The 14025-nt window shown below is 36.9% G+C and overlaps 1 protein-coding gene across 1 annotated transcript; it reads left to right on the top strand.

Moving 5' to 3' along the window:
- Positions 1-1269: 1269 nt before the first annotated feature.
- On the top strand, positions 1270-13589 carry LOC108328914 (ATP-dependent helicase BRM). The gene is made up of 15 exons (XM_017562818.2): positions 1270-1669; positions 1757-1944; positions 4084-5376; positions 5522-6841; positions 7042-7154; positions 7399-7486; positions 7575-7661; positions 7862-7954; positions 8043-8126; positions 8202-8405; positions 9521-9763; positions 9839-11374; positions 11479-12015; positions 12266-12517; positions 12715-13589. The coding sequence occupies exons 2-15, from the start codon at positions 1780-1782 to the stop codon at positions 13309-13311; spliced, it is 6612 nt and encodes a 2203-aa protein (XP_017418307.1). The 5' UTR covers positions 1270-1669; positions 1757-1779; the 3' UTR covers positions 13312-13589.
- Positions 13590-14025: the final 436 nt, after the last annotated feature.

The following is a 14025-nucleotide window of genomic DNA, read 5'->3' as shown; positions in this document are numbered from 1 at the left end:
CCAATATGAAAGATTCATAGAAGGTTTTGAACGAAGAACCATTTTTCAGAGATGGAACAAAATGATTTTTGAGAATAAAAGGTAAGAATTCTTTAATTTTTCATTTTGCTAAGAATCGAAGTAAAATCTAAACATATTTCAAAAGTAAAAACATACTTAAATAAAAATATATTTTATATTACACTTTTCATTAGTTTTTTTATGCTATTATGATATTGGATAAAATATCTATTAGTATTATTTGTAATTAAGTTTTTAATGTAAAATCTTGAATTTTTTTAAAAAATTTTATCCTGTGTTATAGAGAACTCTAATGGGTGTGTTTGTTAGTGCTAAAATCAAACGATTATTAAAGAGTGATTTAATTTTAACTGTATCTTATAAAAGTAGACACTCATATGCATTATACAATTATTTTAATTAAAAATAAAGAGGCCAACTAAGAAAGATAAGTACGAGTTTCAATTTTTACACTTATTTTTATTTATATAAAAGGTCATTTATCATGCTAAATGAATATAAAATTTATGTCTAGTTGAATAATATATATATATATATATATATATATATATATATACTTAAATATTTATTATATATTTTATTGAAAAAGTAAAAAACTTACATTATTAAAAATTTAATACTAAAAAAAAAAGATAAACTTATGAATATAATAACTATAACAACATAAATTTCAAAATTAATTATATATATATATTTCCATTAATATCAATTCGAAAAATAGCTATAAGTAAGAGTTATCTACAAAGTAAGAGAAAAAAAGAAAAAAAATTCTGTAATAGAAATCATAGAAAATAGAAAAGTGCACAAAGATATGAAATTGAGAAGAATGCTCCAAAACCTTTAAAATTTTTTAAGACAATTTTGTCAGACAAAAAAATCATAATTACATTTTCATATATTTCTAGTATCTTATATATATAATTTATTTTTATGATAAAGGATTTGATTAATTTTTTTTTCATCTTCCTCTTTTTCGAAATAAATTTGTCCACACATATTAAAAATCATAATAATTTATTATTATTGATTTTCTAAATAAAGTTGAAAGAAGCAGACAGAATAATTTGCTGGCATACGTTGCCTTATAAGTTTGGTTTGTGACAGAACTTTATTTTTTGAAATTTTCTGAAACATTTTAAAACAAAAAATGAGAGCGTTACGAGTGATGAGTGTAGGTTTTGGATGTAATTGTGAGAAGAAGGGAGGGCAACGTGAATTGCAAGTTTCCGTAAATATATAACCGTAGGGGTTGGGACATATAAATTGCAGAGAGTGAGAAAGCAGAGAGGCAGAAAGAGAAAGGTTTGTCACCCACCTGAGGAAAAAATAAATTAACTTTTTTTTTTTATAAAATGGAAAAGAAAAATGAAAGTTGGAAAAAAAATAATTTTTTTCCTTAGGGTTTGACTGTGAATTGCGACATCGCGTGTGGCCCAAACAGTGGAATCACCGAATCCGTCAAGTTCGGTCCTCTGCAGGGAAAGATCTGTCCCCAATTGCCCGAAAGTTGCGGATTCTAGAGAGAGAAAGTGGGTGTCAGTAGCAGCAGCTAGAGAGAGAATATTAGATTTTTTTGAACGTTGGGATCGGAGGGAAAAATGTGGTTTTCTTCACATTTGGAGGGATTCTGAGATTCTGCCATTTCTGGGTATCTTTGTTTTATACAAAGTTTGAAGCTTTAATTATTTTTGTTGCTTGATCAGTTGGTGTGATCTGAATTTGGTGATTTTTGCAGGTGGTGAATTCTGGGGTGGTTGCATGCAATCTGGCGGCGGCCCCGGTGGTGGGCCGGGCCGGAATCCGGCGGGACGGGCGGCATCGACGTCGTCAGCGGGTGCCTCGCCGTCTTCTTCGTCATCGGCGGCGTCACACTTGGAGTCATTGCAGCAGCAGCAACAACAACAGCAGATAGGTTCTAGGCAGGTGCGGATTCTGATAGGTTTAGCTAAATTTCTGTGAAAATTTGGTTGAATTGTTTGTTTTTTACTAGTGATGGGAAGTCTACTACCTGCTTGTGCTGCTAATTCGAATTTTGGAACACATGGGAGTGTGAAAAAATGGGTTGTGATGGAATTTGCATTTAATGCACTTGGTGTTGGGGTTTAGTTAGTTGGTTGAGTTTGTGTTTTTTTTTTCCTTTTTCTTCCCCAATTCATTTTCAAGGCATTCAAGGAGCATCATATGGAAACTGATGGAATCATTGAATCCGGAGAAATGATTGGTGCAGTTTTCTGCTGTTGATGTTTGTCTACTCCAATCTAGCTTCCTTTTCATCCTATGCCAGCATGCACTCGTCTGTTGACTTTTAATTTTTTTGCTAATTGGTCTTTGCCTTTATTTTTTGTTATGTTTTTTTTGGGTGTGTGATGTTGAATTATAGGAAACATTGACTATTCTGCATGTCTGTTTTTTTTTTCTGCACTTTGCTACGGTATTTCCTTTTCGAGGTTGATGGTGATTGATACTGAATCATCAGGGTAATAAAATTTGGGGTTTATATTATTGTTTTATGGACCCCTCTTTTGCCTTTCTAATTCTCTTTTCAGGTGCTATTGTTGAAATTCATATTCACTATTTACTACTCCGGATTATGAATTTTCCCCTCGTTCTGGTCCTTGAGTAAATTGTACATGACAATTATTATTTACGGATTTTAACAGTTACAACTTGCTAAAAGGTGTTTCTGATGATTGATAATGAAGCATAATGATAATAGAACTCAGGGTTTATGTTCTGGTCTAATGAACACTATTTTTTGACTTTCGAACTCTCTTCAGGTGCTATTATTGAAATTTATGAACGATGAATTACTCCGTTGGATTATGAATTCTCCCTTTGGTCTTTCTTTATGTGTTGAGTAAATGGTTTGAGTGTTAAGACGTTGATTAATTGTGGATTGTAACCAAACAAGCTACAGTTGCAACTTGTTAAAAGGTTCTGTATTAACTTCTGTGTATTGTCAATTTGTATTAACTGTTTCGCTGCCTCTCTGATCTGTTTCTTCTGTCATTATACATGTCTGATTAATAATGAATTTTAACTATACAAGCTTCAGTGTTAACTTGCTAAAAGGTGTTGATGATGATTGATAATGAAGCATCAATAAAACTTGGGATTTATCTTCTGGCTAATGAACTCCTTTGGACTTTCTAATTATCTTCAGGTGCTATTGTAGATTTATGCATATTGATTTACTGTGGATTACGAATTCTCCCTGTAGTCTTTCTTTATGTGTTGAGTAAACGATATAAGTTTAAAGACATTGATTAATTATGGATTGTAAATAAATAATCTACAGTCGCAACTAGCTAAAAGGTGTTGTTTTGTCATCTTCTACATACTGGATTATGAATTCTCCCAGTCTCTTTAACTGTTGAGTAAATGCCGTAACTGTAAAGAAATGATTAATTGCGTATTGTAACTACATAAACTATAGTTGCAACTAGCAAGTTTTATTTCGTCAACTTCTGCTTATTTTCAATTTGTATTAACTGTTCTTACTGTCTCTCTGTTCTGGTACTTACGTCTATATTATCAAAAGAGGAAGGCTAAATAATTGGTATCATCTGCATCTTGTCGAGTTATAATTTTTTATGAAATGCAGTCTTAATGGAAAAATCATCGATGTATCATCATCTTTCTCAAAATTGCATGATCATTAATACATGACTGATTTTCTTTATGATTTATGGTAATGGTACTTCAGAATATGTGATAACTTAAAGTATGGTTTCATTTTTAATTTCATGATAGTTACTTCTGTGTATAGGTCAAAGTTGTTTTTGCTGTAATTCATGTTAATAGCAGCCTGCATAAATCTCCATGAAATTTCCATCACACCTTTTTAGATATGAAGTTAAAAGTGGGGTGTTGGGAACTAATTCATCATATGCTATACTGTGAAAAGTGTGTACCTGCATGTGTGTCTTGACATCAATGAAATTCAGATTGGGATCTTACAACAAGTATTATTGTTATTATGGCAATTATGCTTTTTTTGGGTAACCTTTTATCATTTGTCTTATGGAATAATGTCCTTTACTCAACCTTGTACATGTGCAGTCATTTCAACAGCAGCTGCTTAGAAAACCTGAAGGGAGTGAAGCGTTTTTGGCATATCAAGCAGGTCTTCAAGGAATATTTGGGAGTAACAATTTCCCATCTAGTTCCATGCAACTGCCTCAACAGTCTCGGAAATTTGTTGATCTAGCTCAGCATGGATCCAACCAGGGTCAAGGTGTTGAGCAGCAAATGCTAAATCCTGCACAAGCAGCATATTTTCAATATGCCCTGCAGGCTTCACAACAAAAGTCTGCTTTGGCAATGCAGCAACCTAAAATGGGAATGCTGGGCTCTTCATCTGTAAAGGATCAGGACATGCGAATGGGAAATCTGAAAATGCAGGAGCTTATGTCCATGCAGGCAGTAAATCATGCCCAAGCATCATCGTCTAGAAATTCATCTGACCATTTTAATCATGGGGAAAAACGGGTAGAGCAAGGGCAGCAGCTAGCACCTGCTAGAAAGAGTGAAGGAAATCCTTCAAGTCAGGGACCAGCTGTTGGAAATATAGTACCTGGAAACATTATAAGACCTGTGCAAGCTCTGGCAAATCAACAGAACATCTCAAACACTATGAACAACCAGATTGCAATGTCTGCTCAATTGCGGGCTGTGCAGGCATGGGCACATGAACAAAATATTGATATGTCACATCCTGCAAATGCTCAGTTAATGGCTCAGCTTATTCCATTGATGCAATCAAGGATGGTTCAACAACCGAAGGTAAATGATACTAACTCAGGTGCACAGTCATCACCTGTCCCCGTTTCAAACCAGCAGGTTACTTCTCCAGCAGTGGCAAGTGAAAGTTCAGCGCGTGCTAATTCATCTGGCGATGTGTCTGCACAGTCAGGTTCTGGGAAAGGCAGGCAGATGGCTCCACCCAACCATTTGAGCCCACCAATTAGTGCTGGTATAGCCAGTACCTCTAGTGACATGACTGTGCAGCAATTCAGTCTTCATAGCAGAGACACTCAAGGATCTTTGAAGCAATCAGTTCTAACTGGAAATGGAATGCATCCACAGCAGACCTCAGCAAACATGAACATTGGTGCAGATCATCCTCTGAATGCGAAAGCATCATCATCTTGTCCAGAACCTGCAAAAATGCAGTACATCAGGCAATTAAACCAATCTGCTTCTCAGGGTGGAGGTTTGTCAAATGAAGGTGGATCAGGAAATTACACCAAAACTCAAGCGGGGCCATCTCAGACACCTCAACAAAGAAATGGTTTCACCAAACAACAGCTTCATGTTCTTAAGGCACAAATACTAGCATTTCGGCGTCTGAAGGTTTAATATCTTCTTTCCTTCATTCTGTTTGCTGCTTGGTTTATGTGTTTTTGTGCTATTTATGTACACCTTGTGAAATGCAAATGAACTGCATAATATTTAATGAAGATTGTGCTCTCTGATTTATTTTTCCTGTTTTTTATAGAAAGGAGAAGGTGCACTTCCCCAAGAACTTCTTCGGTCCATCAATCCACCACCTCTTGATTTGCAAGTGCAGCAGCCAATTCATTCTGGAGGAGCACAAAATCAAGAGAGATCTGCTGGAAATATTGTGGCTGAACAGCCAAGGCAGAATGAGGCCAATGCCAAAGATTCACAGCATATGCCATCCATTAGTGGAAAGATCTCTTCAAAGAAGGAAGCCTTTATGAGAGATGAGAGCAATCCTGTAACAGCAGTTCATATGCAGGCCACGTCTCCTGTGATAAAGGAATCTGCTGGAAGGGAAGAGCAGCAGTCTGTTGTATGCTCTGCTAAGTCTGATCAGGAAAATCAACATGGAATTAACAGAACGTCTGTTAGAAACGAGTTAGTATTAGACAAGGGAAAAGCTGTTGCTACTCCCCAGTCTTCCGTAGCTGATACAGTGCAACCTAATAAACCTTCTCAGGCGAGCACTGTTGCCCAAGCAAAGGATATGGCTTCCACCGGAAAATACCATGGACCCCTATTTGATTTTCCTTTCTTCACCAGGAAACATGATTCCTTTGGGTCATCAATGATGCTCAACAACAACAACAATTTGTCTCTGGCATATGATGTGAAAGAACTTCTGTTTGAGGAAGGCATGGAGGTCATTACCAAGAGAAAGACAGAGAATTTGAGGAAGATTGAAGGTTTGCTTGCAGTAAACTTAGAGAGGAAAAGAATTAGGCCAGATCTTGTGTTAAAGTTGCAAATTGAAGGAAAAAAGCTTCGTCTTTTAGATCTTCAGGCACGTTTAAGGGACGAGATTGATCAACAGCAACAAGAGATAATGGCAATGCCAGATAGGCCATATCGGAAGTTTGTTAGACTGTGTGAACGTCAGCGTATGGAACTTGCTAGACAAGTTCAGGCATCTCAGAGAGCTTTAAGGGAGAAGCAACTGAAATCTATATTTCAGTGGCGCAAGAAGCTTCTTGAAACACATTGGGCCATTCGTGATGCCCGTACTGCTCGCAACAGGGGAGTGGCTAAATATCATGAAAGGATGTTAAAAGAGTTCTCAAAACGTAAGGATGATGACAGAAATAAAAGGATGGAAGCCTTGAAAAACAATGATGTTGACAGATATAGGGAGATGTTGCTGGAGCAGCAGACTAACATCCAAGGGGATGCTGCGGAGAGATATGCTGTCCTCTCAACTTTTTTAACCCAGACTGAAGAGTATCTCCATAAATTAGGAAGTAAGATAACAACTGCTAAGAATCAACAGGAAGTGGAGGAGGCTGCCAAAGCTGCTGCAGCTGCTGCACGATTGCAGGCATGGTTCATCAATCTCCTCTCATTAAAATAAAATAAAATCCAGTGGCCTGGGAGAACCTTTATTTTTGTGTTCCTGTGTTTCTTTAGTTTGTACAATTAGTTTGTGGTGTCTGTTTTTTTATGTATTTTAATGTACTTTTCATATTGTTTTAAGTGCTCTATTAATCATTCATCGCATTGTACATTTTATGGCTAAAGGGTCTTTCCGAAGAAGAAGTCAGAGCCGCAGCAGCTTGTGCTGGAGAAGAAGTGATGATTAGAAATCGTTTTATGGAGATGAACGCCCCTAAGGACAGTTCCTCTGTCAACAAGTAAGTGTTACTCATTTTTTTTTGTGTACTTTGAGTTTTTGTGCTTTTGGCATAATGAAACTTGAGGTCAGGTGTATTTTTACAGCTTGATGCTATCTCAAAATGTGCCAACTGTCTAATTGTAACATTTATTGTAATTGTAACTCTTTGATATTGTTTATCCAAGTTATGATTTTTGTACATTGGTTGGTTGTATAATAATACATCTGATTCCTGATGCTTACCATTTTTTGCCACATACCAGGTATTACAGCCTTGCTCATGCAGTGAGTGAGAAGGTTGTACGTCAACCATCAATGTTGCGTGCTGGAACACTTAGAGACTATCAGTTGGTAGGTTGCTAAGTTTGTTGAAATTGTCTCTAATTGCTTATTTTCTTTTGGACTAAGCTTTTAAGTATTTGACATGTTATTTTTGAAGGTTGGTTTGCAATGGATGCTTTCCTTGTATAACAACAAATTAAATGGAATTTTGGCAGATGAGATGGGTCTTGGAAAAACTGTGCAGGTTAGTATTATGATTTCCTGTGGTATTAAAACCTGAACAAAATCTCTGATGTTCTTTCAAGATGAGGGATTTTACAATTCATATTCAAGTTTGTTGCATTATGTGAAGTTGATGTATAAAGAATACTCCTTTTATTTTCATGATATTTGCTGTGATGGTTATATGAACCTCTTGAAAACAAGTAGTTTTTCTCTGTCCAGGTTATGGCATTAATTGCCTATTTGATGGAGTTTAAAGGAAATTATGGCCCACATCTTATAATAGTCCCAAATGCTGTTATGGTTAACTGGAAGGTGATCTTTCCACTCTTTCATTTCAGTGATATTTTTTGTTGTTGTTAAGTGTCCCTTCTAATCACAAAAACTTTTGTCCACTATGCAGAGTGAGTTGTATACTTGGTTACCATCTGTGTCATGCATTTTTTATGCTGGAGGGAAGGATTACCGGACAAAGTTATATTCACAAGTAAGTGTGCCAGTGCTCATTAATTTATGGGTAATTTAATGTTCATTGCTGAATTTCCTTATGTTATATGAGCAGGAGATTATGGCTATGAAATTTAATGTCCTGGTGACTACTTATGAGTTCATCATGTATGATCGGTCGAGGCTTTCAAAAATTGACTGGAAGTATATAATAATCGATGAAGCACAGAGAATGAAGGATAGGGAATCAGTTCTAGCTCGTGATCTTGATAGATATCGTTGTCAAAGACGCCTGCTTCTGACAGGAACACCTTTACAGGTCTAATTTGCTATGATACAAATGCATAGTTGCTGTAATTTTCCTGTGTACTCATAATGTCTATTATGACCCAATTCAAGCAAATTTCACGATTCTTGAAGTTTGCACATTTGTTGTACAAGCTTGTTCTGCCCTTCGTAATTATTGGGGATGTTAAAACATTCATGTGCCTTCAACTAATAGCTTTAGCTTTGGGAAGTCTCTTTCCTTGGAACATGTATTATATCCTTTATGGCCAATTGGTCATAAGTTCAGACTTCGGCCACTCCATTCTTCTAAATAAAATTTCAGCACAAGTTGGAGTTGACATTTACCTAAGGTCTTTTTTGTGAGGGGGAGTGTTAAAAGATGATAAAATTATTCATATGCTTTTTTACCTATCAGTTTAAACTTTTAGGAGTAGTGTTTGTCAGTAGCAGAATTTTATACGTTCTTTTAACAATTTAAAATATTTATGATGGCAAAGGCACTTATAAGCTGTTGCTTGGTGAATACTGTTGGGTCATTTAACTGGCCTCTGCCATGAATTAAGAGTTTTTCACAGCTCTTAACCTTTGCTTAGACTATTTTGAGATACGTTTTTTGTTATATGTTTATATGAATGGCTTTAATTGGTAAATTCCTTTTCAAGAGGAGCCAAATTACCTGATGAGGCTAGATTCAGATCTAACAGATGACAAATCCTTGTCTTGCCAAGCTGGGGTTTGGGTCTAGTAGCACCTTATCAAGACTTTTTTTTTTTTGGATCAAAACTTGAATGTTGTTAATTTGGTAACAGCTGAAATCTTGACTTGGGTACCTTGTGTTGTATCCACAACCTTTGGTCAAGTATATGTCATTATTCTAGCCATGGTCATTTTGTTGTTGCTGGAATTTGGTCAAGTATACGTCATTATTCTAGCCATGGTCATTTTGTTGTTGCTGGAATTTAGTCAATGTCCTCTTACTAATAATTCATGTCTTGCTTCAATAAATACATGTTATTATATTGACTCATGTTCTATATGTTAACTTCATTTAGATGTCTTTAATGATCATCAATTGATAAATCATTTAGATACATGCTGCATTACAAATCTTGATAAAAAAATTTAATTATGTAAATTTCTCTGCAGAATGATTTGAAAGAACTGTGGTCGCTTTTAAATTTACTTCTTCCAGAGGTTTTTGACAACAAGAAAGCCTTTAATGATTGGTTCTCAAAGCCATTTCAAAAGGAAGGTTCCACTCAAAATACAGAAGATGACTGGCTTGAGACTGAAAAAAAAGTTATCATTATCCATCGACTTCATCAAATTCTTGAGCCTTTCATGCTCAGGCGTCGTGTTGAAGAAGTTGAGGGTTCACTACCACCAAAGGTTTGATTTGGACTCTTCCCTGACCTTTTACTCTTTATTTGGTGTTACAATCCTAATCTCTGTGCTGCATTGTAGGTCTCTATAGTTTTACGGTGTAAGATGTCAGCTGTGCAGAGTGCCATTTATGACTGGGTCAAATCAACGGGTACCCTTCGACTTGATCCCGAGGGTGAGGAATCTAAGATTCAAAAGAATCCACTCTACCAGGCAAAAGAGTACAAGACTTTAAATAACAGATGCATGGAGTTGCGGAAAACTTGTAATCATCCATGTCTTAATTACCCATTATTTAATGACTTATCTACAAATTTAATTGTAAAATCTTGTGGGAAATTGTGGATCCTGGATAGGATCCTTATAAAGCTTCAAAGAACTGGTCATCGAGTTTTGCTGTTCAGTACCATGACAAAACTTCTAGACATATTGGAAGATTACTTGAATCTGCGAAGGTTTGTGTATAGAAGAATTGATGGGACTACTAATTTGGATGACCGTGAATCAGCTATAATGGACTTTAATAGCCCTGATTCAGACTGTTTCATCTTCTTGCTTAGCATTCGAGCTGCTGGGAGAGGCCTTAACCTTCAGTCTGCTGACACAGTTGTTATTTATGATCCTGATCCTAACCCGAAAAATGAGGAGCAGGCTGTGGCCAGAGCTCATCGTATTGGACAGAAAAGAGAAGTCAGAGTTATCTACATGGAGGCTGTTGTTGACAAAATCTCTAGCCATCAGAAGGAGGATGAACTGAGAAGTGGAGGCACTGTCGATATGGAGGATGAATTTGTGGGTAAGGATCGCTATATAGGATCAGTTGAGAGCCTCATAAGGAACAATATTCAACAATACAAGATAGATATGGCCGATGAGGTTATCAATGCTGGACGTTTTGATCAAAGGACAACACATGAAGAGAGGCGTTTGACTTTAGAGACATTGTTACATGATGAAGAAAGGTATCAAGAAAATGTCCACAATGTTCCTTCTCTTCAGGAGGTAAATCGCATGATTGCCAGGAGTGATGAGGAAGTGGAGTTGTTTGATCAAATGGATGAAGAACTGGATTGGCCTGAGGAGATGATGCAACATGATGAGGTGCCTCAGTGGCTTCGAGCCAATACAAGAGAAGTGAATGCTGCTATTGCTTCTTTGTCTAAAAGACCATCAAAGAACATTTTATTGGGTGGTAGTGTTGGCGTGGACAGTGAGGTGGGCTCAGAAAGGAGAAGGGGACGGCCCAAGGGAAAAAAACATCCTAATTATAAAGAGTTGGAAGATGAAAATGGAGAATATTCTGAAGCAAGCTCTGAAGACAGAAATGAGTATTCTGCACAAGAAGAAGGGGAAATTGGAGAGTTTGAAGATGATGTTTATAGTGGGGCTGATGGGCATCAATTGGAAGAGGATGGTTTAACTTCTGATGCTGGATATGAAATTGCTCGTTCTTCAGAAAATGCTAGGCATAATCATGTGGCTGAAGAGGCTGGTTCCTCAGGATCATCCTCTGACAATCAAAGATTGGTGCAAACAGTTTCACCTTCAGTTTCTGCTCAGAAATTTGGTTCTCTCTCCGCATTGGATGCCAGGCCAAGCTCCATTTCAAAAATTATGGTACGTGGACTTTCTTTTGTATTTTGATTATTTTATTATTTTGTTTGGGGCTTCTTTGTCATATGTTTCATTTTGATTAAATATCTTTTGATAACTTTTGCAAGGGAGACGACTTGGAAGAAGGGGAAATTGCAGTATCAGGTGATTCGCACATTGATCATCAACAATCAGGAAGTTGGATTCATGAACGAGATGAGGGGGAAGATGAACAAGTTTTGCAGAAACCCAAGATTAAGCGCAAGCGTAGTCTTCGTGTTCGTCCCCGCCAAGCTGTGGAAAGGCTTGAGGACAAGTCTGGCAGTGAGATGAAATCTCTTCAACGGGGAGAATCATCTCTTTTGGCAGACTATAAATATCAAATGCAAACAAGGATTGATACGGAATCAAAATCATTTGTAGACAACAATGCCGGCAAGCATGATAAGAATGCAACATCATTAAAAAACAAGCAAAAGTTACCTTCAAGGAAAGCAGCTAATACATCCAAATTACATGGGTCACCTCAGTCTAATCGTTTGAATTGCTCATCTGGTCCTTCTGATGATGGTGAACACCCTAGAGAAAGTTGGGAGGGGAAGCCTCTAAATTCAAATGGATCTTCAGTTCATGGCACTAGGACGACTGAGATAATCCAAAGAGGAGTATGTCATTATGCGACTAATGTTGACTTATTTCCTGCCATGGTTGTTTGTTTTTCATACTTCACTGCATGTTACACGGACTGCAAGAGGGAACCATTATTAATCTGAAGCTTAATTAGAATAAAATATTAATTTAATTTTCTGTTGGCTATGTGAACTTCATCTAAACTCGTTAAATAAACCATGTTGGAGATTTTTCTTGTAGGTTTCTAATGTAAAATATATGACCTCACAACTTGTTCACATGCAGTGCAAGAATGTAATTAGCAAGCTCCAAAGGAAAATAGACAAGGAAGGCCATCAGATTGTACCTTTGCTAACAGATTTATGGAAGAGGATTGAGAATTCTGGGTATGCGGGTGGATCTGGGAGTAGTCTGTTGGATTTACGGAAGATTGACCAGCGGATTGATAGAATGGATTACACCGGAGTAATGGAGCTCGTGTTTGATGTACAGTTTATGTTGAGGGGTTCAATGCATTTCTACGGATATTCATATGAGGTGAGATTTCTTATCCGTGTTAATTATACAAAGTGAAGGAAACAAAATCTGACTAAACAGTATTTGGAAAATTTATGTATATATATACTATATATATATATATATATATATGTGTGTAGCAGCTCTGATTTTCCGATTGTTCATACGATCTCCATTTTTGTAACTGTTAAAAAGTTCTGAATGATCATTATTTGCAGGTGAGATCTGAAGCAAGGAAGGTTCATGATCTATTCTTTGATATCCTGAAAATTGCGTTCCCAAATACAGATTTTGGAGAAGCAAGAAGTGCAATTTCTTTCTCCAGCCAAATTCCTGCCGGTACCACCGCATCTCCAAGGCAAGTGACAGTTGGCCCCAGCAAAAGGCACAGAGCGACCAATGATGTGGAAACCGATCCAATCCCTTCACAGAAGTTGGCAGCTTCTAATGGCGAAAGCAGCAGGTTCAAAGGTCATTTGAAGGAGTCAAAAACTGGAAGTGGCAGCAGCAGTGCACGTGAGCAACCTCAGCAGGATAATCCTCCAATGCTCACTCATCCAGGTCAGTTGGTTGTGTGCAAGAAGAAAAGAAATGACAGAGAAAAGACATTGGGGAAGGGAAGGAGTGGATCAGCATGTCCTGTTTCTCCACCTTGTGCTATAAGAAGTCCAGGATCAGGTTCAACCCCAAAGGATGGTAGATGGGGTAGTCAACCATCTCAACACTCAAATGGGTCTGCTGGGTCAGTTGGTTGGGCAAACCCTGTAAAGCGTTTGAGAACAGATTCTGGGAAGAGGAGACCAAGCCATATGTAGATTTTTAAGGAGACAAAAGATGGTAGGTTTATTGGTACTAGTTTTTTCAGGAACAGCTTTAGTTAGCCCATACTCTCTGTTAATATAGAGTTAGTTCTTCAATTGTATTCTATAGCTACCTCAATCAATGCCTTAAATTACAATGCTCAACAGTTTTTTTTCTTTGGATATCTGCATCTTGCAGGTGACGCTTCTCTTTAGATACCCCATCATGAATGTCTTGTATAGTAACATCTTGGTTCATAGTATGCCATACAAGGATTAATCTCCACAAGCTACACTTACTCTTCCCAATCATTATGTCTTATATCAAATGCGTAAACTAGTAACTTTTTACTTGTTTCTAAGCTGGGGAAGACAACAAAACAAGTTAGATTGGAGAAATTTTGTTGGTGTTTTTGAGCTAAAAATGTCTTAGAGGGGATGTTGATATCAAATTTTCAGTCGTATTAGTCTAGTCATTTTTAAGTTGGCCAATATCTTAGTTTAGAAAGAAAGTATGTATAGGATCCTTATTATATCATGAAATCTGATGTGATTCAAGTTAGAAAACATTTATACTTTGAAGTCAAACTTATACATATTGATATTTCACCCAACCGATAACACCGTTTCTATAATGATATTCAAAATCTGTTCTAAGGTGTTGGACTTTGAGTCATCATTTCGCTTAATCTCATACTAGAGAAGTCCAATACTCAACGTTATGAGGTG

The sequence above is a fragment of the Vigna angularis genome, chromosome 2 (assembly GCF_016808095.1).
Source record: "Vigna angularis cultivar LongXiaoDou No.4 chromosome 2, ASM1680809v1, whole genome shotgun sequence".
Classification (NCBI taxonomy): domain Eukaryota; kingdom Viridiplantae; phylum Streptophyta; class Magnoliopsida; order Fabales; family Fabaceae; genus Vigna; species Vigna angularis.
This window is presented reverse-complemented; position numbering and strand designations above follow the sequence as displayed.